Source organism: Hipposideros armiger, unplaced genomic scaffold (genome assembly GCF_001890085.2).
Source record: "Hipposideros armiger isolate ML-2016 unplaced genomic scaffold, ASM189008v1 scaffold_380, whole genome shotgun sequence".
Lineage (NCBI taxonomy): Eukaryota > Metazoa > Chordata > Mammalia > Chiroptera > Hipposideridae > Hipposideros > Hipposideros armiger.
In genome coordinates this window covers 666,224-692,586 of record NW_017731730.1, presented here as the reverse complement: position 1 = coordinate 692,586, position 26,363 = coordinate 666,224, and the positions used below count along the sequence as shown (strand labels likewise).

The 26,363-nt window shown below is 43.4% G+C and overlaps 1 protein-coding gene across 1 annotated transcript in view; it reads left to right on the top strand.

Moving 5' to 3' along the window:
- The first annotated feature begins 760 nt into the window (after nucleotides 1-760).
- Nucleotides 761-26,363, top strand: part of SCN11A (sodium voltage-gated channel alpha subunit 11) — an 81,107-nt gene continuing 55,504 nt past the window's right edge. Inside the window, 10 exon segments of the mRNA XM_019662725.1 lie at nucleotides 761-1,024; nucleotides 4,305-4,423; nucleotides 5,693-5,794; nucleotides 12,013-12,141; nucleotides 13,418-13,521; nucleotides 17,917-18,090; nucleotides 18,849-18,912; nucleotides 23,418-23,559; nucleotides 24,100-24,297; nucleotides 25,241-25,411. Of these exon segments, the coding sequence (XP_019518270.1) occupies nucleotides 761-1,024; nucleotides 4,305-4,423; nucleotides 5,693-5,794; nucleotides 12,013-12,141; nucleotides 13,418-13,521; nucleotides 17,917-18,090; nucleotides 18,849-18,912; nucleotides 23,418-23,559; nucleotides 24,100-24,297; nucleotides 25,241-25,411 (1,467 nt within the window).

Sequence of the window (26,363 nt, the reverse complement as noted above, 5' to 3'; positions counted from 1 at the left end):
TTGCTTTTTCTCAGTCTAGGTTTAAGCCTGGGGCTATAGAGAAAGTCCCTGTGGAAGGGGCTGGCAGGGATAGGGGCTGGGAGAGCTATCAGTCTGCGTTAGAGTGACCCTATTAGCTTTGACAAATTCGTTTCCTTTTCTTGGGGTCTTGCTTCTGCTGGGTCTGGGTCTCAAGTAAGAGAGCTGGCATAGGATCATGGGTGTTCATGTAAATATTTACCCCTGTGTCCGTGGGTCTTTTGTTTCCATTCCACTGCACTTTAAGAACTTTGCTGACCAAATGTGAGAAAAGAGCCATGCACTTAGTTTTGATTTTGCAGCCCATAGATATGTGCCACTCGACTCCCTATTCCTTCCTCTCCTGTTCACACTGTGGCCACTTATCTACCATCTGCAGGCCTCACTTCAGTAATTCAGCTGGTTCCATTGTCTTGCTCCATGGTTGGGTCTCAATTTTAGAGACTGGGCTTCTCTTGCCTCTTGTCCCTGAATTCAACTTCCCACCTGTCTCCAAATCCCCCAGGAATGACACCCAGTTTTGGTCTTGTCTATGCCCAAAGTTTCTGCTATATTCACAGTGGTGGCCACTTCTTCTGACCTGTCCCATAGCCAGTAAGCTCCCAGGGCCCCTCACCTCAGTCTCCACTCTTGTAGAGCCCCATGACCTTGTCCTTGGAGAGTGGAATCCCACGGTAGGCTGTGTGATTACCTCCCAGAGTGCTCTGAGGATCTGCTGCTTGTCTCTGTCCTGAGGGTGAAGATGGATGACTGGTGCTACCCAGTGATCTTCCCAGATGCACGGAATTTCCGCCCCTTCACTGCTGACTCTCTCGCCGCAATTGAGAAGCGAATTGCCATAGAAAAGGAGAAAAAGCTCAAAGATCCGACAGCTGCAGAGCCCCAACCTCGACCTCAACTTGACCTAAAGGCCTCCAGGAAGTTGCCCAAGCTGTATGGTGACATTCCCCGTGAGCTGATAGCGAAGCCCCTGGAAGACTTGGACCCATTCTACAGAAATCATAAGGTAGTTCCATGGGGAGACTCGAGTGTTCTAACCATGCAGTTATAACTGGTGTTTCAAGGGTCTCCAAGCACTGATTTTGGGGTTTGCAGAGGGTAGGCTGTACTGTTCCTTTGCTAACATCCACTGTCATTGCCTTTGTAATCCTGAGAACCCCTTTCAGTCCTCATTTTGTCTCTGTAATGCACATGTTGGAGAAGAACGTGAAGAATAGGAACAGCAGAAAAGTTAAAAGGAGCACAGAGTAAACATAAAATGGTGTCAGGAAAGAGGCCTAGACTAGCAGTCAGAAAAGTTGGATGTAGGCCATTTCATGATTGGCTTTATGACTTAAGGTAAATCACTTCACTAATCCTCATTTTTCTAATCTATAAAATGGGAGTAATGCCTGGTTTCCCTACCTTACAGCATAGACCTGCTATGGGAAGTACTTTATAAACTGTAAAGCATTATACCACTACAAAGGAGTAATACTGCTCTCCAGAAATGTCCAATTCAGCAATAAGAGTTTACCTTGAAACAGAGTTTACCTCTAAAAAGCCTTAGGAAATAGGATTTTTAGGCTATTTTAGACTTATGAAGGTCAAAACCTTAGACCAACGCTTGACACATAAACAGAGCTCAATAAATAAAGTCTAAGAATATGGTAATCAAGTGGATAAATGCAAATTATATGTAAATCCCCTGCCAATATTGTGATAGGCTTGCTGTTTCATCTACCTGAGTATAGTTCTTGCAGGGAACTTGCAGTAAAAGTTCCCTGAGTGAGGAAATGTGAGCTCTGGGTTCCTCTGATGGCTGTTTGAAAGCCTGGGGCAGTGAGGACAGTTATCTCCTTTCAAGAAAGGCTAAGAAGACCATGCCACCATCATCTCAAGGTGTGATCCAGCAGAGAATGGAAAATGCACCTCACCAGACTGAGGTCAGAGAGGAAGGAGGCTGGGGAGTCTGGGGAAAGCTCTAGAAAACATGGGATACTGAGAGCATCTTTTGCTGGCAACCATGAGAAACTGAACTCTCCGAAGAAAGATTGCCTGGTTTGTATGTCCTTGAGTTGACTTAGGGTTACCAGGCAAAGTGGGGACCATGTGTATAGAGGAAACTAGGGTATGAGTAAGAAGGACAAGAAAGGGGAAGAGAGATGAAGGCGCAAAAATACTCCAGTATTTCTCCTCCTTATGCCCCAGATTTCCAGGGGCTTCTTGGAGGCAGAGTTGTTGAATGTGAGCTAGCTGCTGGAGGCCTCCTTCTGCCTCAAGACTGGATAGGAGACCCATGAGGCAGGTAGCAGCGTGGTGTGTTGTGGACAGTCCTGGTAGGATGGGCTCTGTCCCAGCCTGGGTAGATGTTCTAGAACCACCTCTTCTCAGCCTGGGTCCTCCCTTCAAATCAGAAGACGTGATACTTGTTTAGAACTTTGCACACCCATGACCAGTGCTCTCAGCAGTCATATGAGGTATGTGTGGTAACTGTTAACACTCTACCTTGCAGACGAGGAAACCATAGGCTAGATGAGGAAGTGGCTTATGCCAGGTCAAACAACCAGTAAAGGGTGGAGCTGGGACTCAAGCCCAAGGGCCCTTCCTATAGTCGCAGGCCACTTCTTCTCTTTAGAAACTTCCATTTTGAAAAGCTACAGAGAAAGGGGTGGAGATGTGTCAGTAAGTAGACAGAGGAGCTAGTATCTACCATTTTAACCATTAAAACCCTGGCAAGTGTAGTTAAATACACCATTAGTTGAAATATTTAAAGCAGTCAGAGGAAGCATTAATAAAATATCAAAATCAAAGGGCACAGAAACAGAGCCATATCATGCCACCTATTAATTTGGAGTGACCTATCTCAAGGAGAGGTTTGCTCTGTGCCCTAACATTGTCTTTCTATCCAAAGGAAGGGCACAGAATTCCCAGAGTGGGTCTTGGGCTTCTGGGCCCATAGCTTTTTTAGAACTCTGCGGCCCATTTCATTTTGTCATGGAAGCAATGGAAAAGACCCCATCCATGGGCTTCTCTGCAGCCTGATGGTTAGCAAACAGGTAAGTTTCAGCACCTCAGGGGAGGAAGGCAGCTGGTTGGCAGTGGCTGCAGTTCTGGTTCTTCTGCCATGGCAGCACTCACCCTGCTATCTTGGGCCTTGGTGACAAGGCCTGTCTTTCCTGTCTGAGAACATGTTGAATTACATGCCAAGTAGTACTTTTTGCAAACCTGAAAGGAACAGTTGTACGGGGAGACAAAAAAAAAAACACCCTTGTTCTGTGAAGGCTTTTATAACTAACAGCCTAAGGACACGTACAGGGACAGCTAGATTACAGTCCCCTGGAAAGAAGGAGGTCTGGGCGTTGATGTTAGAAGCCTGTGAGTGAAGGTTGTGGTCCAGCGCTTGCTTCCTTCCCAGAATCCAGGAAGCCGTGCTAGGAGGAAACGGGCACAGGCAAAGTGTTCTTTAATAGGGTCCAGATGGGCGCTTTGGAGGGGACGGTGCACTATTTGGCAGGTGGTTCCTGGGTTTGGCATCCCTGGACCTCCCCTTTACAGGCCAGTGGGGGCTGCAGTCATTGTGACAGACAACAAAAAACACCCACAGGCCTTTCCAGATGGTTTCTGTAGGCCTTCCCCTGCCAGTTGAAAACCAGAGGCAGATTTGCCCCTCTCTCCATGGGGGGCATTGGAGAGCAACTCTGGGAACCTGATGGCTTTTCAATTGAAGATCCTCAGGGTTAGAACTGATTGGCAGGCTACCTCGTGTAGAACTGTTCAAGCATAACAGTATGGACTCTTTCAGTCCCTGACTATTCGAAGAGTCATGACAAATTTCCAGTAGTAATCAAAATAATTGAAAATAGTCTGCTGAATGTGAATGTTCAACTCTACTTCCATCTCTTCAAGTTCTCTTCTAGTTCTTATCTTCGTAGATATATACCACAGAGTACAATACGAAGAGCTTTGCTTGACCCAGTTATTACTCTTCACCCCTATTTTTTTTATTTGCAGGTCCCATGTGTTCCATCTCTGGGGCTTCCAGAATATTCCACTGGGTGAACGGTCTACATCCCAACACTTATCTTGGGGCTCTGAGTGAGACCCAGGCTTCCAGAGTCACAGCGTGGGCTGGTCAGAAAGTACCTCAGGCTTCAGCGTGACCCTCTCCAATCAGAAGCCGTAGTTGTAGTAATAAGCCAAGCCACACCTCAATCTGTGGTTCCACTGAGTTTTCTCTAAATGAGCTCATGATAAATATTGTTTTGTCACTGCATATAATCCCTGTTGTGTTTGTTCTTTTGCAGACATTTATGGTGTTGAACAAAAAGAGAACAATCCACCGCTTCAGTGCCAAGCGTGCCCTGTTCATTTTGGGGCCTTTCAATTCATTCCGAAGTTTAGCCATTAGGATCTCGGTCCATTCATATCCTTTTATTGCATCTTTTACTAAGTCCAGATCATGTGATGAGTTTACAAGCTGAGCCTCAGGGTGTTCACATATCTGTTGAGTGGAAACAGCTCATTCTTTCAACAAATGCTGGCTGAGTGCCTCCTGTTGCATGGCAGGGTTATGCTAGCGCTGGATGTGAACAAGGCCTAACCCCTGCTCTGGGATCCAGTGGCCCCAGGAAGAGCCGGGTCAAAGGCGGGTGATTTCCTTAGTGAGATGGGCAGTTTGGAAATGATAGCATGAAGGAGCACCTCTGTGCTTCGGAGGCATCAGGGATGGCTTCCTGGAGAAAGGAGCAACTCAGTGGAGACTCAGATAAAGGCTGTAAACTGTCAAACTTTGTGCCGTAGGTAGCCGATAATTGTGTTGTGTTGGACTTACACAGTGTTTAAAACTCTTTGGAAACAGTCTCTAATGTTAAAAGGCCAGGTTTCTAGGTTCTCTTGAAAAATGGAACCTCTGTCAAAGCTTGGCCTGCGGTCTTACCTGGCAAATCAGTGTAGTGAGAAACCACTGCCTCTTAGAGGACAAGTGCCACCTGTTTCACCACGTCTCCACCCCTCCCTGTGACCCAGCATCAGCCTCCTTCACCCAGTTATGTGGCTTGCCAGGCTCTTAAGACTGAGTTTGCAACCTTAGACTTAAAGGATAAAGACAGGTAGGAATCACTGAGCTTCTCTGATGTGTGCAGTGTTGCAGTGTGTGGGGGTGATGGGGGGTGGTGGTGAGACACTAGGCAGTTTTAGACTGGGGGAGGTGAAAACACGTGGATTGGTAGACATAATGGAATATTGAGGAGAATAGGAAGGAATAACTGTTTAGGTTGTGTTTCCTAGAAGCAGAGACTGAGATAGGGATTTTCATTTAAGTGACTGAGTAGAGAAGAAGGAAAGAGGGAAGCGGAATGGAACAAAAGCAGGAGGCACACAAGGACAGGGCCTGAGGCGGCCTGAGCCCACAGTGGGCTGCCCTGCCTGGAAGTAAGGGGCCAGCTGTTTGTAAGTCTCAGTCAGTCAGACGTGGAAGGGGGCTGTAGCCCTCTAGGAGAGGAGCCTGCCATTCAGCCAAGGACAGTTCTTCAGGGGAGGGGACAGCTGTGAGCTGTTCTCAGCCAGCTCTCACATTAGAGGACAGGTGCACCTGCAGAGAAGAGGACCTGGAGGCCGCCCACAGCCTGTTCGCTACAGTCAGTAATGACACATGCCATCCTGCAGTGTACCTGCCTTAACAGATGCTGGTCACATTGTTTAGCATGTTCATCATTTGCACTGTCATCATCAACTGTGTGTTCATGGCCTCAACTTATGGGAATCAGCGCATTAATATAGACACCGACAATGCTGAGTAAGTGTGTGTCCTATGTCTCTAAACAAATACATCTGAAAGAATTATAACTAATCAGAGTTTAGATATACAGAGAAAGAAAAAGTCACCTGTAATCCCAATTCCCCAACACAAATGCTGGTAGAGTCAATTTTGTTCATATATATATAACAATTGTCTTTAAAGGTCTTTTAAAATTACATTGGTAATTAATAGCATACATACACATTTTATGTCTAGCTTTCAAGTGGGATTCTCTGTGCTTACGTAGGCTTTATAGGAATCTGTTTGTTGGCTATATGACATTTTATCAGGTGAATAAACCATAATTTATTTAACTATTCTAGTATTTTACTACTATTAATAGTATTCCAACAAGCATCTTTTTGCATCAAGCTACTTTTTCAAAATTATTACTTTTTTAGGATAGAGTCTTAGAAATGGGTTTACTAGATCAAAAAGTACATTTGAATGCTTTAAAAAATATATATATATCGACAAAATGTTTTCCAAAAAGTTTGTAGCAATTTACTCTGCCATCAGCACCATACTCTGATAGCAAGTTGTACTAAGTTCTTGCCAGTGTTGCATTTTTTTTCTTCTTTAATTTATGGAATTAAAAATATTTGCATTTCCTTAATTTCCAGATGGGTTGAACTTTTTTAGTCATAGTTTGTGAATCATGCATTTCCATCTTTGCCCATGCTATATTTTTGTGTTTTTCCTGGTCAGTTTGAGTGAGTTCTTTTTACAATTAAAATATTAACTTTTTGTAATTTTTAATTGGTTATTAGAGATACAAGTTAACCTAGAAAGATCTATATTTTGATAAATATTCTCTTACATGTTGTCCTATAGTTTTGGTCTTTCAGGAACATATTGAATAATACATTGAATTTATCTCATATTATTTAATATGAGATCATTTACTTCTATCACATATTTAACTATGTGATGGAGACCACTACAATCAACATACGGAACATTTCAACCCAAAGTTTCCTCATGCCTCTTTGCAGCCAATCCCCTGCCCACCATTCTCAGCCTCATGCAAATACTAATCTGCATTCTGTCACTCTAGTGTTGCCTTCCCTGGAATTTCATATAAACGGAATCATATGGCATGGATGATAACATACTTTTTTGTCTGGCTTCTTCCAGTTACCGTAATGTTTTGAGATGCATTCATGCTCTTGTATGAAGCACTAGCTTCCCCCCGCCCCCCACTCCCTTTTTTATTTGCTGGGTTGTATTCTGTTGTATGGATGTACCATAGTTGGTTTTCTCATTCTGTTGGTGGACACTTGCGTTGTTTCCAGGTTGTTGTGCTTTTTTGTTGTTTTTGTTTTTGTTTTGGCTATCACAGATAAAGTTGTCATGAACATTTCTGTATGAAAGTTTTTTTTCTGTGTGTGGAGATGTTTGCATTTTCCTTGGATAAAGACCTAGCAGTGGAATGGCTGGATCATATAAGTATATGAGTAACTTTGTAAGAAGCTGCCAGACTTTTCCAAACTGGATGCAATGTTGTACCTTCTTGCCAGCAGTGTGTGGAAGTTTCAAAGTCTCTATTAATTTGCTCCTTCAATTTACTTCGATTTTAGTTTGCTCTTCTCCTTCTAGCTTCTTCAAGCATTGCTTTAGCCTCCTGCCACAGATTTTGATACATTGTGTGTTTATTACCTTTCAGTTCAAAATATGTCCTACCTTTTCTTGTGATTTCTCCTTTCTCCCACGTGCTTAGAATTGTGTTTTTTAACTTCCAAATATTTCATGTTTTTCTAGTTGTTTTATTGTTATTGATTTCCAATTTAATTCTGTGTGGTTAGAGAATACACTTTGTAAAATATCAGTCTTCTGAAATTGAGAGAAACTTGTTTTATGGTCTACCTTGAGGAATGTTTCATGTGCACTTGAAAAGAACGTGGATTCTGCAGGTGTTTGGTTTGATATTCTGTAAATAGTTGATTAGGTTAGGGTGGTTGATAATGTCATTTACATCTTTCATACCTTTACTGCTTTTATTAATACTTATATGAATTACTGAAGAATGGCTTGAAATCTCCATCTATGATTGTGGATTTGTCCATTCTTCCTATCTTTTCACCAAATTTTGTTTCATGTATTTTGCAGCACTGTTATTAGGTACATGAACATTTATGATTATACATCTTCCTGATGTATGCATTCTTTTATCATTATGAAATGTCCTTTGTCTCTAGTAATACTCTTTTTCATATTTGTTTTGTCTGATTTTGACATAGCTACTTCAGCTTTCTTTTGCTCATTGTTTGCATTGTATATCTTTTTCCATCCTTTTACTCTCAAACTTTTTGTGTTTCTGAATTTTTAGTATATCTCTTATTAAAAGCATATAGTTCTTTTTTGTTTTTTCATGCTGTCTATCAATCCAATCTTTGCCTTTTAATGGAATGTTTAGTTCACATGCATTGAATGTGATTTTGGATATACTTGTATTTAGGTCTGCTGTTTTTCTCTTGATCTCATCTGTTTTTTTGTTCGTTAACTCTTATGTTTCTTGGTCCTCCTTTCCTGTCTTCTTTTGTGTTAGTCAGGTATGTTTATTATTTCATTTTAATCCTCTACTGGCTTTGTAGCGTTACTTTGCATCATTTTCTAGTGGTGGTGCCCTCTCTGTTGCTGGGTGGGATGTGGAATCTGGTTAAGCCCAGCCAGCTCAGGGGCTGTGCCTTGGAGCAGGGAGCCAGGGACACGCCTGGGAATAGAAACCATCCTGGCAATGTCACTGGGGAAACCGGACTCCCCTTTGGAGAGTTGGCTGTTCCATGTGAGGAACTAAATGCTCCACAGAGGCTATAGCATCCCTGGAAGCTGTTGTGGTCAAAAGAGTGGGACCTGTGGAGGAGGCAGTTTCAGGAGGTGGCATTGCCCCCATAGCCGTGGTTTGCCCTGCCCAGCGCTTCTGGTAAGATGTAATGAGTCCACTCTCCCCATTAACTGGAAGCAGGGGTCCGACTGGGAGCTAATTTGCTCAAGGCATTTTCACTACTAAAAGACCCATAAGGCTAAGATGTGAAAAAACCGTTGCTAGGCTTTATGGAATCAGACAGGCTGGAGGCAGAGGTGGGAAGTGGGAGAAGCTGCTGCTGTCCCCTGGTGGCATTGAGGCCAGGAGTGAATGCATGAAAGGAAGGCTGGAAGGAGCCTGCTGAAAATGTCCTCAAAAAGGAGGCATGCAGCTAAGTGGTTAGGCCCACGGGGGAGAGTTTCTTCAGTTTCTTCAGTTAGAAAGCATTTAAATGGGGACATTGAATTCAAGTTAATAGCTCTCGGAGGATGATGGCAAAAGTCCCCTAGGACCAAAGAATGGTGTTCTGTTAGCCTACTTGGACATCGCCTTGGCTCTGCTGGGTCCCCGAACTATGCTTGAACTGACAGTGACACGCTCCAGAAGGTGTCGTTTGCCTGATGGGTTTAGGTCTCCCCATCACGGAGCTCCTAAGCCAAGCTTCCTATAGGTGGGCATGGCTCTACTCCATATCAAATGTCATCTTGGCCTGCCTGTCCCACCATTGGCCAGGCTTCTGCTGAAAAAGAGAACGGTAGGAGTGGGAGGTGGAAGGCTAGATGGTCAGGCTGAAATGGGACGGCTGTCTCTTTTGCTTGAGATCTAAAAGAAAACTTGTAAAATCTCACAAATCTGTAACTGCAGCCTTTTCTCCAAATACTAACAACATTATACATTTTCCCTGAGTTTAAAACGTGACATTTCAGAGCAGACATTAATTAATCAACTGTGGTCCTCTGTCACCTAAAAGGTGATCAGCTTAGAAAAAGTCTTAAGCAGAGAGGAGCTCTTATATGTGGCATCCTCACCACCATTTCTTCTCTTAGACTTGGCTGCTTTTGGATTTTTCAAGTTCTCAAGACCTTAGTTCTTTAGCTTTGAGGGCTAACAATGGCTGGATAGTCTATCAGAAAAGGTCCACTTTTTTTACTCCAAACTGAGAGATTGTTCAAATTGATTGTTTTGGTCCCAAAAGTGGGACGTGTGTGTGCGTGCGCAGGTGCATGTGCAGATCTAGCATTTTTCACAACTTGGCATTATAACAAGAGAGACAGGGTATTGGTATTGTGTTTTGTTTTGTTTGGAGGAGGAGGAGGAAGGGGAAGAAGGGAAATACAGGATAGACATGATGAAGGACTCAGCGAAGAAAATGGAAGTAGTTTTTAAAAAAAGTTGTGGTAAAATATTCATTATATAAAATTGATCATCATAGATGATTGGATAAAGAAGTTGTGGTATATATGCACAATGGAATACTATTCTGCCATAAGAAAACATGAAATAGTGCCATTTGCAACAACATGGATGGGTCTTGAGATTAAAATGCTAACCAAAATAAATCTTAACCATTTTTAAGCGTACAGTTCAGTGGTATTAAGTACATTCACATAGTTGTGCAACCCTTACCACCATTCATATCCAGAACTCTTTTCATCTTGCAAAACTGAAACTCTGTACCTGTTAAACAATAACTCCCCATTCTGTCCCCCCCCCGCCCCCTTCACTCCCTGGCAGCCACATTCTACTTTCTATCTCTACGTAGTATTTGACTACGCTAGGTGTTTCATATAAGTGGAATCATATAGTATCTGTCTTTTTGTAACTGTTCTATTTCCTTCAGCATAACGACTTCAAGGTTCATTTATGTTGTAGCATGTGACAGGAATTCCTTCCTTTTTAAGGCTGAATAATGTTCCATTGTATGTACCACGTTTTATTGATCTAGTCATCCATCAATGAACATTTGGGTTGCTCCCACCTTTTGGCTATTGTGAATAGCACTGCTGTAAACCTGTGTATGCAATTATCTCCTTGAGACCTTGCTTTCAATTCTTCTGTGTATATATACCTAGAATTGGGATTGCTGGATCATATGATAATTCTATTTTTAATTTTTTTTGAAGAATCTCCATATTGTTTTCCATGGTGGTTGCACCAATTTATAATCACACCAGTGGGGCATAAGGGTTCCAATTTCTCGCCAACACGTTATTGTCTGCTTTTTTGATAGTAGCCATTCCCATGGATTTAAATTGATAGCTCACTGTGATTTTGATTTGCATTTCCCTGATGATAAGTGATAGTGAGCATCTTTTCATACGCTTGTTGGCCATTTGTATATCATCTTTGGAGAAATGTCTGTTCAAGTAGTTTGACCATTTTTAAATTGGATTATTTGATTTTTTGTTGGTGAGTCATAGGAGTTCTTTCATATAATCTGGATATTAACCTCTCATCAGATGTATGATTTGAAAATATTTTCTTCTAGGAGTTTTATAGTTTCTGGTCTTACATTAGCTCTTTAATCCATTTTGGGCTAATTTTTTAACATGGTATAAGGTAAAGGTCCAATTTCATCCTTTTGCACGTGGATATTGAGCTTTCCCAACTCCATTTGTTGAAAAGACTGTCCTTTTTCCATCGCATGTTCTTAGTATCCTTGTTGAAAATCATTTGACTATATATGTGAGGGCTTATTTCTGAGCCCTTTGTTCTATTTTAGTGGTCCATATGTCTGTTTTTATGCCAGCACCACACTGTTTTGATTACTTTAGCTTTGTGATAAGTTTTAGTGTAAGAAAGTGTGAGACCTCAAACTTTGTTCTTTTTCAAGATTGTTTTGTCTATTCATGGTCCCTTGAAATTCCATATGAATTTCAAGATGGATTTTTTTATTTCCACGAAAAATGTCATTGGGGTTTTCATAGAATTGTATTGAATCTGTAGATCACTTTGAGTAGTATAAACCTCTTAACAAATTGTCTTCCAACCCATGAACATGAGATATGCAAAGATCCAGTTTTTAGCCTTGTTATTTACTCTCTGTGTTCCTTTGCCGTCATCCCCTTCTGTACATCAGAGTGACAATTCTAGAAAAGCACTGAGAAACTACAATCCCCAGTCCTAGGTCTCCACATGAGCCGAAACTACTGTCATGAATATGGCTGTGAAGCCAGCCATTGTAAAGCAGTTTTACAACTTTATCCACGGGTCTGTCTCTCAGAAATTCTAATTACCAGAATTTGCTTGAGGAGCTTGCCTTTCTGAACTCTGGTTTGCTGAAGACCAGAACGTTAAATGTCACATTGTAATGGGTAAAACTATATTAAGGCCAGATAAAACAGGTGGGCACTCTGCTTGTCACATCACTTATCATGTTCCTTCTTGTTCTGAATGATTTGCTTTGTAGGTATGTCTTCACTGGGATTTATATTTTTGAAGCTTTGATAAAAATATTGGCAAGAGGTTTTATTCTGGATGAGTTTTCTTTTCTTCGAGATCCATGGAACTGGCTGGACTCCATTGTCATTGCAACAGCGTAAGAAATGTTAAAGGTTTTTACTGGAGACAGACTTGGGGTGGGAAGGAAGCCCCTTGGCCAACATCAGGGCTCTGAATCCACAGGAGTGGCTTACATCTAGGCCTAATCATCCCTAGAGCTCTGAGTGCAGTTTTGGTTGGCCCTGAATAGCAACCTGCAGCTAACTGGCCAGAGGCTCCTATGCGCAAATCCATTTTTCATTCTCTCATGCTCTCATTCTTTCAGCCATTCACTCACCAAACACTGGCCGAATATAGGCCAGTTTCTGTGTAAGATACACGGGTTGTGGTGATGAAAAACAAAACAAGAGAAAAACCAAACAAACAGACATTGTTCTCACCCTCTTGAAGCTCACAGTCCAGACAAGAATAGAAACAATTAATGACTATTACAATCCAACAGGGTGAGTGATAGGATAGGAGCTGTGCATATATCAGGCTGTCAGGGCATGTAGGCGAACCAAGGAGTCTAAAGAATCTTTAGCTACTACAAGGTCACAAAGTTTGATAGTTTGGGCTCTTCTGTTTGAGTCTATGGTACATTTTGAGTTCGTTATTGTGTATACTGTATATGACATGAGGTGAGAATTGAAGTTCTTCCTAAAGGGAAGAACATCAATTTGGTATCTGCCTGATGAGATGGAGTCAGCAAAATAAAAAGCGAGAAGAACAATTGCTAGCACAGTAACAATAAACGTAACATTACTTAATTTGTGCCAGCCATTATTTTAAGCACTTGCCTATATTTTCCTATTTAATATCCACACCCCTTTGAGGTAGATGCTATTAATTTCAGAGCTGTACATTTGAAGTTCAACAGTTGGGTGCTTTTGGTTATTGAAAGGCGGTGTGGTGCAGTTGGTGACGGGTGAGGGCCCTGGCGTCAGACTACCTGGGTTCCTTCTGGTCTTGGCCACAGAGCAAGACCTTAGGGAGGGACACTGGGGCCTGGAACTTGGTAGCCAGTCAATAAATGTTTCAACTGATTTATATTAATGGAGGTAGCCAAAACTGCATGCACTATTTCAATGAATCCTCACCTTTGTCTAAATAGAAAGATTCGCCGAGAATGGCGCCTTGTGCAATCTGTGGTCCATAGCAGTAGAGAATGATACTCTGAGACCCTGAGACAGAGGAGGGCCTGAAGGTGAGGCCCTAGATTTCACCTGGGTGGCCACAGAGCCCAGGCTATGTTTACTTGTGCCTTCATGGAGGGGTGCAGGGTAGCCGCAGGACTGAGCAAGCCCAGACTTTTCCTGTGCCTCGTTTTGTAGGTTTGTCTCGTATTCACCAAGTGCCAAAGGCAGCGGCATCAGTCTGTCATCCCTGCGTACATTTCGAGTGTTCAGAGCTTTGAAAGCCATTTCAGTAGTTTCAGGTAAGTCCCTCTCACTTTCCAAATTGGCTCTTAGTGGAAGAGAATGATCTTTTATATGTAAAATGTCTCTAAATGTTACATAAACCCAAACCAAACAAACCAACTCTGCTTTTGCTTTTCATTTGATTGTTCAACACATATGTGTGTGGTCCAGGCACTGTGCTAGCTGCTGGGGATAGACCAGTGAGCAAACAGACCAAGACCCCTGCCCTGATGGACTTTGCATTCTAGGTGGGGGTGGGGAGACAGACCCTGAGTAATAGCTATAATAAGTAAGTAAAATATCTAGCATGTTAGAAAGTGATATGCTCCATGGAAAAATAAAAAGTAAACAACATGAAGGCTACCGGAAGTCACAGGGATTAGGGAGGCAGGTTGCAATTTTCAATAGAGTGGTCAGGATGGGTGTCATTGAGAAGGTGAGATGTGAGCAGATTTGAAGGTGGTGACAGTTTCATAAGCAGATACATGGGAAAAAGTGTTCTGAGACTAGAAAACAGTCAATCTATTTTTTTTTTAAGCTGAGCCATCCTGCCACCTGTTGGCAGCTCAGCTCAGGCTGTGAATCAAACCCGGGACCCTGTTGCTCAGAGCTCAAACTCTTAAGTGAGCTCTTAACCAACTGAGCCACTCAGCTAACCCTAGAAAACAGTCAATCTAAACACGGAGGAATACAAAGGATACAGGTGGGGCTGGAGCAGACAGAGTGAGGAGCCAGGTGGTGGAGGTGGGACCACAGGGGTGAAGGGGAGGCTTTGTAAGCACTGGGAGGACTTGGACTTTGCTCTTAGAAAAAAACGACAGCTGTGTGAGGGCTTAGAGCAGAGGAGTTTCATGATCTGACTTAGGTTTTGAAAGGATTACTCTGGCTGTTGTGTGGGGAATAGAAGGTGGGGGAGCAAAGCGTGAAGCAGGAAGCCCAGATAGAGGTACGGTGGGTGCCATGGAAATATGCCACTCAGATCTGCTGCTGCAGGGAGCATAGTTGACGACTGGTCCCAGCTGCCACCTCTCTGGATTTCCCCGCTGCATTCATGTTCATGCCAAGATCATACTTTCCCTGCATGTTGGGGACACCATTCCTGAAGGATATGGGACTCCTCTATTGGGGGACTTTGGCTCAAGGGCTCCCCAGCCGCCTGGTTGAGACTGTCACAGCAGCACTACAGTCTGAGGCTCTTCCTGTCCAACCCTGATTCCTTCCTGCTCTGCTTTCTCAGGTGTCAGCTATGTGTCACAGTCTGAAGCGCTCTCTGCCAGCTCTACTCCCTTCCCCTTATTCTTCACATGCATTTCACTCAGCAAATCTTTTGTACATATGGTCCCATAGTATCTGCTTTTCAAAGAACGCAAACCAACAAGAGAACCCAAACTGCCATAATCCAAGCAAGAGATGGTGATACTCTCAGATGGGCAGAGGCGTTGGCGGGCAGTGGTCAGATTCTGCATAAATTTGAAGATAGAAACAGTAGGATTTCCTGATAGGTTGATCATAGCCTGGTGTGAGCAAAAGAAGAGAGTCAAGGATGAGTCAAGGTTTTTGGCCTGAGCGACTGGAAAGATGATGTCATCATTGACTGAGACAGGGAAGGCTGTGAGAGGAGCAAGTCTTGGTGGTCAGATTAGGAGTTAGTTTTGGACACGTTCTATTTGAGACGGCTGTGAGACATCCAAGTGAAAGTCTCAAGTGGGCAATTATATATGAGTCTGGAGTTCTGGGAATGCATCTGCGCTGGAGAGGTAATTTTGGAAATCATGAGCCTAGAGATGGCATTTAGAGTCATGAAATCTGATGAGATCACCACGATGGAGAATGGAAGCGGACGAAGGTCTCAGTCCTGGGGCGCTACAACCTTAAAAGGGAGGGGAGAAGAGGGGAAGCGAGGAAAGCAGGTGAGCAGAAGCCACCAGGAAAGTCGGAGGGAAGACAAAGGTGGTCTCCCTGAAGTCAGGTAGGAAAGGTGCTCTGTGAATCAGGATGAAGCTAAGGATGGGTTGTGAATTTGAATTCCAGTTTGAAAAGAAACAAAAAAATGAGGTTATTATGACACACTCTTCTCCTTTCCTTTTTCCTCTACAAAAAAAATCTTTATTAAAAATGTTGTTTCTCTGATCTCCTTTCCCACTTCCCTTCTCCCTGTCCTTTTTAGTTGCTTCTATCAATGGCTTAGCTCCAACACCAAAAGTACAGGCAACTTGGCTCTTTTCAAACAGAGCAGGGGGTTATTTTTTGAAACTCCAGAAAAACAACTGCATAGTGATAAAGAAACTGGCAGTCAGAGGACACTTATGTAGAATGTGTCCCTCCTCCTCCTTCTCTTCCTCTTTTACAAGGTGGACCTTGGTTTCCCAGTGGATTTAGGGGCTTTCTGCATGATCTGGGTCCCTTGTATTTTCATACACATAAAATATACATCCAGGCAGTCACTTAGGAGCTTTAGTGTCCCCTTCTTCATCTCTAAGCAGGTGAACATAGCCTCCCTTTTGACTCATGAACACATGAGATCCCCGGATGCCTTGTGGAAGTAAGGGTGTGAGGTACAATCTTTTATGGAACTATGTCAGAATTGTTTAGGAATCACAACCATCTTCCCTCATTCAAATCTCTTTGGAGAAGACTCAAGCCTCTGATCAATGAAACTCGGGCTTGGATGAGGTTGTAGTAATTGCTTGTTTAGCTGCAATTGGGGACATAGTGAATGGAGACGTAGGCTGGCCTCAAGGCTCCTCCCCATGTGGCATCGCACTTTGTGGGAAGGCCATCCCCAGAAGGCTGCTGCCGCCTTGTGTTCTCAAGTCTACTCGTTGCAGTGTACACCAGTCAACTGCAACTTTGTCACTTAGTGACATCCCACACATTGCAATTCACATCTGGTTGGTTATCTCTCCAGCTGTGTTGAGAGCCCAGCCCATGACTCAGTGGTGTGCTGGGGCAGAATTGTTCTGGCTCCCCAGCAGATTGTGCACATCTTCTCCTAACTCTGCATTCAGGGACGTCATGTTGGTAGCTTGAAACCAGCTGGGGAAGAGGGATCTACACTACAGAATTCAACAAACAAGGGGACCTGTAAATGCTACAGATGAAGACTTTCCTGCACCCTCATCAAACCTCCCGCCCCCCCCCCCCCACCCCCACACAGGGCTGATTTTAAATACTTGCCAGCATACCACAAAATTATGTTCTTCTTATTTTGTAACTTTGGCAGCCTAATAGTGTGCCATGGACACAGTAGGTACTTTATAAATATAGAGGTGTCCCCCAAAAACGTATACACATTTTAAGAAAGGAAAAAACTATTAAAATTGTAATAATATATGCCGATAACAAAAAATGAATACAAGTCACGTTTGACTTCTGCAATTACAAGAGGTGCTCTAAGTGGTTACCATCAGCGTCCAGACGCTTCTGATTACGGTGAACTACTGCTTGAGCAACTCTGATCAAAGTGTCCACTTGTTTCGCTGCGCGTGCCGTTTCAATTTCTTTCCAAAATACTGCCAGTGTAGCCGGTTTTCTACAGTACACTACATCCTTTAAGGTTCCCCTATAGGTAGAAGTCAAGGGGTGTTCAGTTGGAGGTTCTGTTGCATACTCACGCCTCCATTGTCAAATTTCAAATACCACTTCAAAATGGCATTGTGCTCCTTGAGCGACAACCTTGCTTCCACCATTTTCTTTGATTGTCCTGCCTGTTGCATGGTGATGCTGGCATTCATTTGATTAACGCCATTTTTTGAGTAAACGTCATACTACACATTGCTACCATAATAGATAGCATCTCTTAAAATGTGTATACGTTTTTTGGCACCCCCAGTATTTCTTGAATGAATGAAAGAAAATTCCTATGGTTACCAGTGGACATCCTCATTATTTGAGTCCAGACAAAGCTCCTCCTTCCAGCTTCCTGTCCCCCAATTTAGCTACATCTCATGGTACCTCATGTACCTTGCAGTGGGTAGTGACTACTAAATGTGAAATGTAGCTCTAGTTCCTTTTTTAGGAGTGGCCTCACTCTGGCCTGAATGACACATGTGACCCTCAGCTGTAGAGGTGCCTGCACAGCTGTCGTCAAGTTACTCCTTGTGTCTGTGTGGCATGCTTCTGCTGAAAGTCTTCTTGTTTGTTCTTCAGAGCAATCCTCTGGCAGACATAGGGCAGGGATGAGGAGGCCAAGTCCTAGAAACGTGGACCACTTTGATGACACACGACTCGTAAGGCGCAGAGTTGGAACTAGAATTCATGGCATCAGGATCCTAGGCCAGGCCAGTTTCCAATTCCAGCCTGCAATAGGACAGCTTCCGAGGCACTGGCTGCTCCCTCCTGGGTCTGCCCACTGCTTGTGTCTGGTGTATGTGTGAGTGGGGGCTTCTCCCCACACCTGTCCTCCTCCTCAGGTCTGAAGGTCATTGTGGGGGCCTTGCTGCGCTCTGTGAAGAAGCTTGTCGATGTGATGATCCTGACTCTCTTCTGCCTCAGCATCTTCGCCCTGGTAGGTCAGCAGCTCTTCATGGGAAGTCTAAGCCACATATGTGTCCAGGAGAGCTGTTTGAATTACACTAAATATGACGGTAAATATCCCACCTTGTATTCCTTGGTTTGTGCATGGTTCACTTTGTTTTATCCCCTCTCATACTGTCTACAACCTGCATGCATTACAGAGTCTTTTAGGAGCAAGAAATGACTTCATCTATCCAGGGTTCTCATGCGCGCAGATGCATGTCCTAGAGACTTGCCTCATTCTTTGGGTTTCTGTGGAGAAGGAATAGCCCCAAGTCATATCCACAAGCACAGTGTTAGCTCCCATCCTGTCCCACATAGATTTCTGCCCACTTCTTTTTTCGCAAGTCTTCCAAGTGACTGGATTTGGGCCAAAGGGAACCAGCAACTTCCCAGTCCACAGCCCCAGTATTTTCTCCAATGAAATTGCTTCTTTCGACACTGCACTCTCTCTACACTAAGGTTGACCCTACCCCAGTCTGATGTGTCCTGAATCTCATGAGGCTACACTTTCCCTGTGTCTGTCTTGGTTTATGAGCTTCTCATGGGTTGAATCTGTGTCCTCCTTCCCGGGGGGGTGGCTGTAGTTCAGATTTATGTACTGAAAGGCAAAGTGGTGGTGGTGTCACTGCTTCCTCCCCGCCCCCCTTCTCTTTTCCTTTCCCTCCTTTTCTCTTGTTCCTTCTGATTGGCTTAGGCTCTGCCTCCTCTCGACACCCACATTGGTCATTTTAGAGGGTTGTGCGCTATCTAGCAAATAGCATATTTGCTATTCTTTCATTTCAGTGGTTTGTTTTTTTATCTGAATTTATGATTCTTTTCTTCTCAGACTGTTGTTTAGAAAAGAAAAGTTCCACTGAATTCAGACTCTGTGGCACCTGGTTGGGTAAAAGGTAAGGAGCTTGTGCTTTCCATTTTTCTCCCAAGCAGAGCAACTCTGGACCTTTTAAAGCGATGTGGCCAACAGTCTTCATCTAATGACTTGTGGAAGCAGTGATGGTAGTTCTCAAACAATACTGATTATTTCATGTGTCTAAGCAAGTTGAGATGTGCATGATTAAATTAAAAATTATTTCCAAGTGTTTAGAGCATCTTTCTCCCCCAAATTATGTTGAATTTGTAACTTATCAGAAGTCTACTGAAAACTATGGAGTGGCTATTCAGGATGTTCAAAGGTAAGAAAGGACATTATGATTGAGAGCCCACGAAGTTCTTGTTTCCTGTCCAGTGCGTCACCCTGGTGCAAAGCCATGTGAAAAGAGAAGCATACTTCTCCTCTTTGTTGATCTGTTGACCACCACGGCCTCTAATTGTATGTGGGTTCTTACACATTCACCCCAACAACTGGTAACTCTCTGGCCCTTTGGAGATGTCTTTCCTTCATCCAGGATATCAGTGCTCTCTGTGGTGAGAGACTCAATTCAGTGAAGATTTATTGAGTGTATTTCAAATTAAGGTAATATGCTAAGCACCGTGATGAAATAGACAACATTCATTCCTCAATAACAAATAGGTATCAAAGGCTTCAGTGTGCCAAGCTCTGCGTTAGTCCCAAGGAACACAAGTGTGAACGAGGGAGCTCTGTCCTCTTGGGATGACATCTAGCAGGGAAGAGAGATGTAGAGTAAATCTTTGAAATTGTGAAGAGTGTTATAAGAGAGATGTGCAGATGCAGAGAGAGATGACAGGGGATTTAACTCTGTCTGTAAAATTAGGGAAGGCTTCTCTAACGCCACTTGTGGTCACAGGTTTGGATTAGATCAAACTCACAAGATGTAATAGGCTTTACCCTAATACAAGGTTTACTGAGCTCTCTAGAGTGATCCTTAACAAGACATACTGCACCCATGGTGTTTTCATTTAATGAGAGACCCAACTTCTGTCACATTAAGTGCTTCTTTTGACTCCTCATCCATGCAAGGCAGGTATGGTTACTATAGGTAAAATCCAAGGTGGGGTGGGCCACCTAGATACACAGAAGCAGCAACCTTAGTTTCCAATTTGTCTTTATAGTGTCCTTGTCTTTCTAAGCTTGTGTCACAGTTCCATTTCTCAATCTAGGCATAGTCTTAAAGCTCAGGGGTTTTATAGTAAACCAACTCCAAGTACACGTCCTTCCACATTGATCATAACATGGCAGTTTTCAAAGAGATGGCAGACCCAAGGCCACCTTCCCAGGCAGGCAGTGGTGTGTTCAGAGCCCAGGCCTGGTTTTCAATCTTTGCCCATGTTCTCCTTCCCTGAGGACTAACTGGTGATTACAACGTGGATCTTAAGCATGAGTAGAAAACTCTGGTAGGTGAGAAGATCGAGAAAATAATACCAGCCAGTAGAAACGGCAAAGGTGAAGGCCTCGGGTCATGTTGGGGATGGTAAGAAGCCCAGCAGCTTGTGACGCAGAGGGGCAGGTGACAGGAGCCAGCCATGCAGGACCTAGTAGTCCATCGGTGCCAAGGATTTTGATCACAAATGAAACAAGACCTGAGCTTATTAGATATTTTTAAAAATCACTATGGCTGCTATGAGGAGAATTCAAGGATGGAGTAGACGAGGCAGCCACTTAGGAGCCTATGTTAGTACAGATGAGAGTTATGAAGCTTTCCAGTAGAGATGGAAAGAAATGGATGGATGAATTCCAAAGATAATTAGCAAACAGAAAGAATAAGAATGAAAGGATTAAAGAACAAGAATGAAAGAGGAGTGCTGGTGTGTATATACGTATGCAAATGCCCATGTTAGATGGCAGTGGGACGTGCAGAGGAGGGAAAACCGTTATAGGTGTTCCTCTTGTTTCTGGTGTGAGTGACTGGTGATGCCTTTCCTGAGATGGGAACACTGGAGGAGAGACTTCATCGCCTATATAGGTTGATGGGAAAGCATATCCACAGAGCGGGAGATTGAGCAAAACAAGCTAATTTTGAATGGTGACCAGAAAATGAGGGAAATTAAATATGGTGGTAGATTCAGCCCCAATAAGCTCCTGGAAGATAAGGGCACTGAAATATCACAGAATTTCATCAAGGTCTAGTGGGATTTTCTCCTTCTGAGTCACCATAAAGCAAAAACCTACCACTGACCAAACCCCAGTGCACATCAAGCAGATGCCCAAATAGCTTGTCAGGACCTCTGATTCCAAAAGCCCAGGCTTACCAAGCAACTGAAGAAAGCCTTTGGCATAAAGGAGGCTGAGATAAAGAAACAGAAAAAGTAATCATTGTCTTCGTTCAGGCTGCTGCAGCAAAATCCCATGGACTGGGTGACTTATAAACAACACCTTCGTTTCTCACATTTCTGAAGGCTGGAAGTCTAAGATCAGGGCACCAGCATGGTGGGGTTCTAGTGAGGGTCCTCTTCCAGGCTGTAGACTGCTGTCATCTTCTTCTATCCTCACATGTTGGAAAGAGGGCTAAAGAGCTTGCTTCAGGTCTCTGTTACAAGGGACCATCCTCATGACCTAATGACCTCCCAAAGGTCCCACATTCTAATACCATCAATTAGGGGTTATGATTTCAACATGTGACTTGGAGGGGACAGACATTCAGCTCATAAGGACTATGGACAAAACAACAAGAATTCAGAGAACCAAGGGCTTTTAAAACTTTAAATAGGGTCCTTGGTGAAATTTAAAGAGATATTGTATACATAAAAATTAAAATAGCTTGTTTTGAAAAAGGAACAGTAAAATAAGAAAAATATCTTTTGGTAATATGATTACAAAAAAATCAATAGCAGAATGAAAAGATAAAGTTGAGGAACTATTCCAGAAAATAGCAACCAAAGACAGAGACAGAAAATGTGAGAATAAATATCAATCCAGAAGTTCCAACTTTTGATGAAGTAAGAATTCTAGAAATAAAGCACAGAAAAAAACAAAAGGGAAGAAATTAGCCAAGCAATAATACAGAGACTTTCCCTAGGATGAAGGATGTAAGTCCCTTGGTATCCCATAAACTGCCCAATACAATGAATGAAAAGGGACCATGCCAAGTGCAGCATCATGGCATTTCAGAACCTTGGGGGGAAAAGACCTTAAAACCAAAGAGAAAAAGAAGGTCATCCACAAAGGAACCAAAATCAAAATGCTATCAGAATTCTCACCAGCAACACAGGACAGTAGTTGAGCGGTGCCTTCATATTTTTAAGGAAAAATGATTTTCAACCCAGAATTCTATTTCTGGCCAAACCATCCATCAACTGTGAAGGTAGAATAAAGTTATATTCATATATGCAAAGATCACCCCATCTTCTTAAGCTACTTGAGATTTGCTCCAGAAAACTGAGGGAGTAAAACTTGGAAAGAGCAACACACAAGTGCCAAGAAAAATGGATTCAACCCAGGAGAGCCATCAACACAGGCCATCGTATTTTTCTATGAAGAGTGATAAAGGTGTGATGAAGTGGGATGGGGTTCACTACCCTAGCATGACATTAATCAACAAGAACTAAAATTGATAACTCAGACATCGGTATAAGCATTATGTTTAGAGATGTGGACGTAAAAGAGTTACAAGTTATTGAATTAGGGATGTGTAAATGACGGTTAAAGAATGATGGAATGATTTTCATTGCAAGCCTTTGGGGCCATGTGATTTTTAAACCACACCCCGGTATTACTTTGCTAAAAATACTATTCTTTATTAAAAATGATGAAAGTGCATATACTTAGTATATCATATACAATAGATCCACTTGATGTGAGCTTTGGTGATGTGGACAAAGACCTGTGTGCAGGATACCCATGGTTTGTAGAATAAAACCCAACTGCTTGTAAAGCCAAATGACTGTTAACACGGAAATGTTCTGATGAAATGTTCATCATCAGCAAAGCAGTTAGAGAAATCACAGGACTGTAAGACACAAAAAGAAATGAGATCTTCTCCCTGTGTGCTGATATGGAAAGACCTCCAAGCTCTGTTGTTCCTTGAAAAGGCGAGGTGCAAGAGGGTATTTAAAGACGGCTCCCATGTATGTGTTATAGACGATGTGTAGTGATGTGTGTGTGCTCCTGCAGTCACAGGAGACTCCTGGAAAGTTGCAAAAGTAACTTCAACTGCTGCCTCTAGGAAGCGGGACTGAGGGTCCGTGGAGAGAGGGAGACGTGTTAGTCAGTGGATGCCCTTTTCTACTGTTCATTGTTCACTATGTCACCATGGCATTTAGTGTTTCAATGAAAAACTGCTAATATGCATTTACTAATCAATCAATGTGAAAAGAGTCAGTGGGTGCCCACAGTAAGGTATAGGCTGGGAGGCATGGCAGTGGGGGGATGGCCATCCTACAAATACTCTCTTCACCCGAGACCACGGCCCTCGGAAGGACCAGTGCTATGAGAGGAAAGGGAGAAGCTGGGCTGTAGGGAATGTGATTCTTTCTCTGTCTTCTTCTTTCCCATATCTAGTGCCTGTCCGAACATGTCTCAATGCAGATCCACCCACAGGAATCCTGACTATGGCTATACAAATTTTGACAGTTTTGGCTGGTCTTTTCTTGCCATGTTCCGGCTTATGACCCAAGATTCCTGGGAGAAGCTTTATCGACAGGTTATCTTCTTTTCTTATTACCACCCGGACACATGCACTCCTAGCTATTACTTATTTATAACCTACCCTCTATTCTCCACCTTTGTCAACTATTCCTCATCCTTAACAGTGATGCTGTCAAATTCTGCTTTAGGAATTCTGTTAGAAACATATAAAAAAAAATGATAACCTCGATACCTGGAAGAATAGTGCGTATACATGCCTCTTCCTAGAAATATTACAGCTCTGCAGATTCCCTACCGCCTGAAGTTCCACCACGAGCACTTCAGTTTTCATGAAGCATTTGCTATTGCTCTTGCTCTTTTAATTTTAAAATGCAAATACTCTGGCGAAAATCACAGTAAAGTCACCGAGACGTCCATGGGCACGTAGAGATAGCATAACCTCCCTGAGAGATGGCTTCGTGAGTCCCTGGGTGACTGGGAAGGCTATAGATGAGGCAGGTGAGCCCACCAGTACTGTACCATTTCTGCCTGAAGCGATGGTCACCCCTCTGTGGCAGAAGGTTTCCGATGCCAGCCTGTGCTCTGTCCCTTGCAGACCTTGCGTACCTCGGGGCCCTTCGCAGTCTTCTTCTTTGTGGTGGTCATCTTCCTGGGCTCCTTCTACCTCGTTAACTTAACCCTGGCTGTGGTCACCATGGCTTATGAGGAGCAGAACAGGAACGTAGCTGCTGAAACGGAGGCCAAGGAGAAGATGTTTCAGGAAGCCCAGCAGCTGTTAAAGGAGGAGAAGGAGGTACGGGCTCGTGGCGTCAGACAGGGGGCTCTGCTTAGGGGCACTCCAGGGGCCAGTGGGCCTGAGGCTCAGGCTGCTGTAGGAGGCCTGGTCACAGCACGCTCTCTACTGGTGCTTTTCCGCCAATCTAAGCCTGTTGCAGACTGGCTCTGCTGCTCTCTCTCACCAAGGTGTCCAGGCACAGGGCTGTGGAGAACAGGGAACTCTTGGTTTTGTTGCTCTTTGACCTTCTGAACGCTGGGCCTTCTAAGACAGATTCCAAAGTGCTGGCTAGAGGATAAAACACACACACACACACACACACACACACACACACACACACACACACGTAAACTGAGGCTCTGCCCCAGGCTTTCTTGTGGGAATCTGGACATGTTTGTGTTCACTCCTTTACTTGAAAGGGTTTGGGAAGGCAGTAATGGTGACTCTAGAGATAGCATCTGTGATCACCTCTCTCTGCTTGAAATTCCTGTCATATGTATAGGCCATTCTCATGGTTTCCCTGGTATCTTTATATTTTTCCTACTCAATTCTAAGATTTTCAGGGCAGGAACCACGTTTAAAACTCCTTCTCACCCTCCACAGAGATTTATCGGGGGGCGGGCAGTGGGGGGAAGTCCATTGTAAGTGCTTAATGTCTGCATCATCAGGCATAAACATTTGTTGCGTGCCGAGTACATACAGGACACTGTGTAAGGGTTAGTGATATAGAGATATGAAAGAGTGCTCCCTGCCTTTGAAGGTTGCAATCTTGTGGACAAATTGGACGTGTTCCCCGGAAAAAGGATGACAAAGCTAGCATATTCCAAATAGGTGATGAGCCACGTACATGGTACAGCGCTACCCAAAGAGAGAAGAGGATGCTCACTAAGGTCAAGGTCATTTGCAGTGTTTGACAGGGCAGTATAATCTGTTCATTAATCGCTTTTGTTCACTTTCTAAGGCTCTGGTTGCCATGGGAATTGACAGAAGTTCACTGAATTCCCTTGAAGCATCGTCTTTTTCCCCAAAGAAGAGAAAGCTATTTGGTAGTAAAAGGAAGTCCTTTTTTGTCAGAGAGTCTGGGAAAGAACAGGTTCCAGTACCAGATTCTGATGAAGATACCCCAATAAAAGTAAGTCTTGGCCAAGGAATTAATGATACCATATCACTGTTCATGGGGGTAGGTCAAGTCATCAATCTAATGTGAAGGATTCATTCATTCATTTACTCATTATCCACTCATCCGTTTGTACATACTTTCCTGCAAACCTGTATCTATTCAATTACCCACTTATTTGCAAACATTTATTTAAGCATCTATCTATTTGACAGTGTTTGCTATCTGCTTAGCACTGGGGTAGGTACTGGGGATACAGAGATGTGTAAGACAAACAATTGATGAGGAAGACACACTAATGAGGAGTCAGTTATTATTCAGTGTGATGATGGACACGATGACTGCTGTGGGAGAACAGAAGAGGGGCAGTGTCTTAGTGTGGGTTCCCTTCAAAGCAAATGCTGAGATGTTAGAGCGCAAGTAGATTACTTAGAAAGTGATCCCAGGAAGCACTGAGAAGGGAGGAAAGAAGTGATTACATGGGAGAAAAGGTGGCCAATGGGGGTGCATTATTAAGCCACTGAAAATAGTTGGCCTTTAACCTCCCTGGACTGAGGGCACTAGAGTATTTATACACCAACTTTGGTCCATCATTAGATAAAGACTGCTGGGGTCAGGGGACAATAATTTTCCTGTACTATTTCTGACTTGCTGTGCATTAGGGCAGAGGGGGTTCAGGTCACCAGAGAAAGCCCTCAGGTAAAACCCAAGGACATAGAATGGAGCCAACAACAGCATGTGCTTCAGACAACCACCCCAGATTTGGTGGGGGTTTGGGGAAGAGCAGTCGATTAGAATAGAGTTCCTAGGGGGAAGCAGTTCTAAGGTGAAAGGATGAACTCATAGGCAAAAGAAAGAAGGGAACACTACAGGTAGAGAGAACAACATGTGAAGGCAAAGGTGTGGAAACAAAGGAGAGCAGGAGAATGAGGGGGGGGGAGAGAGAGAGAGAGAGAGAGAGAGAGAG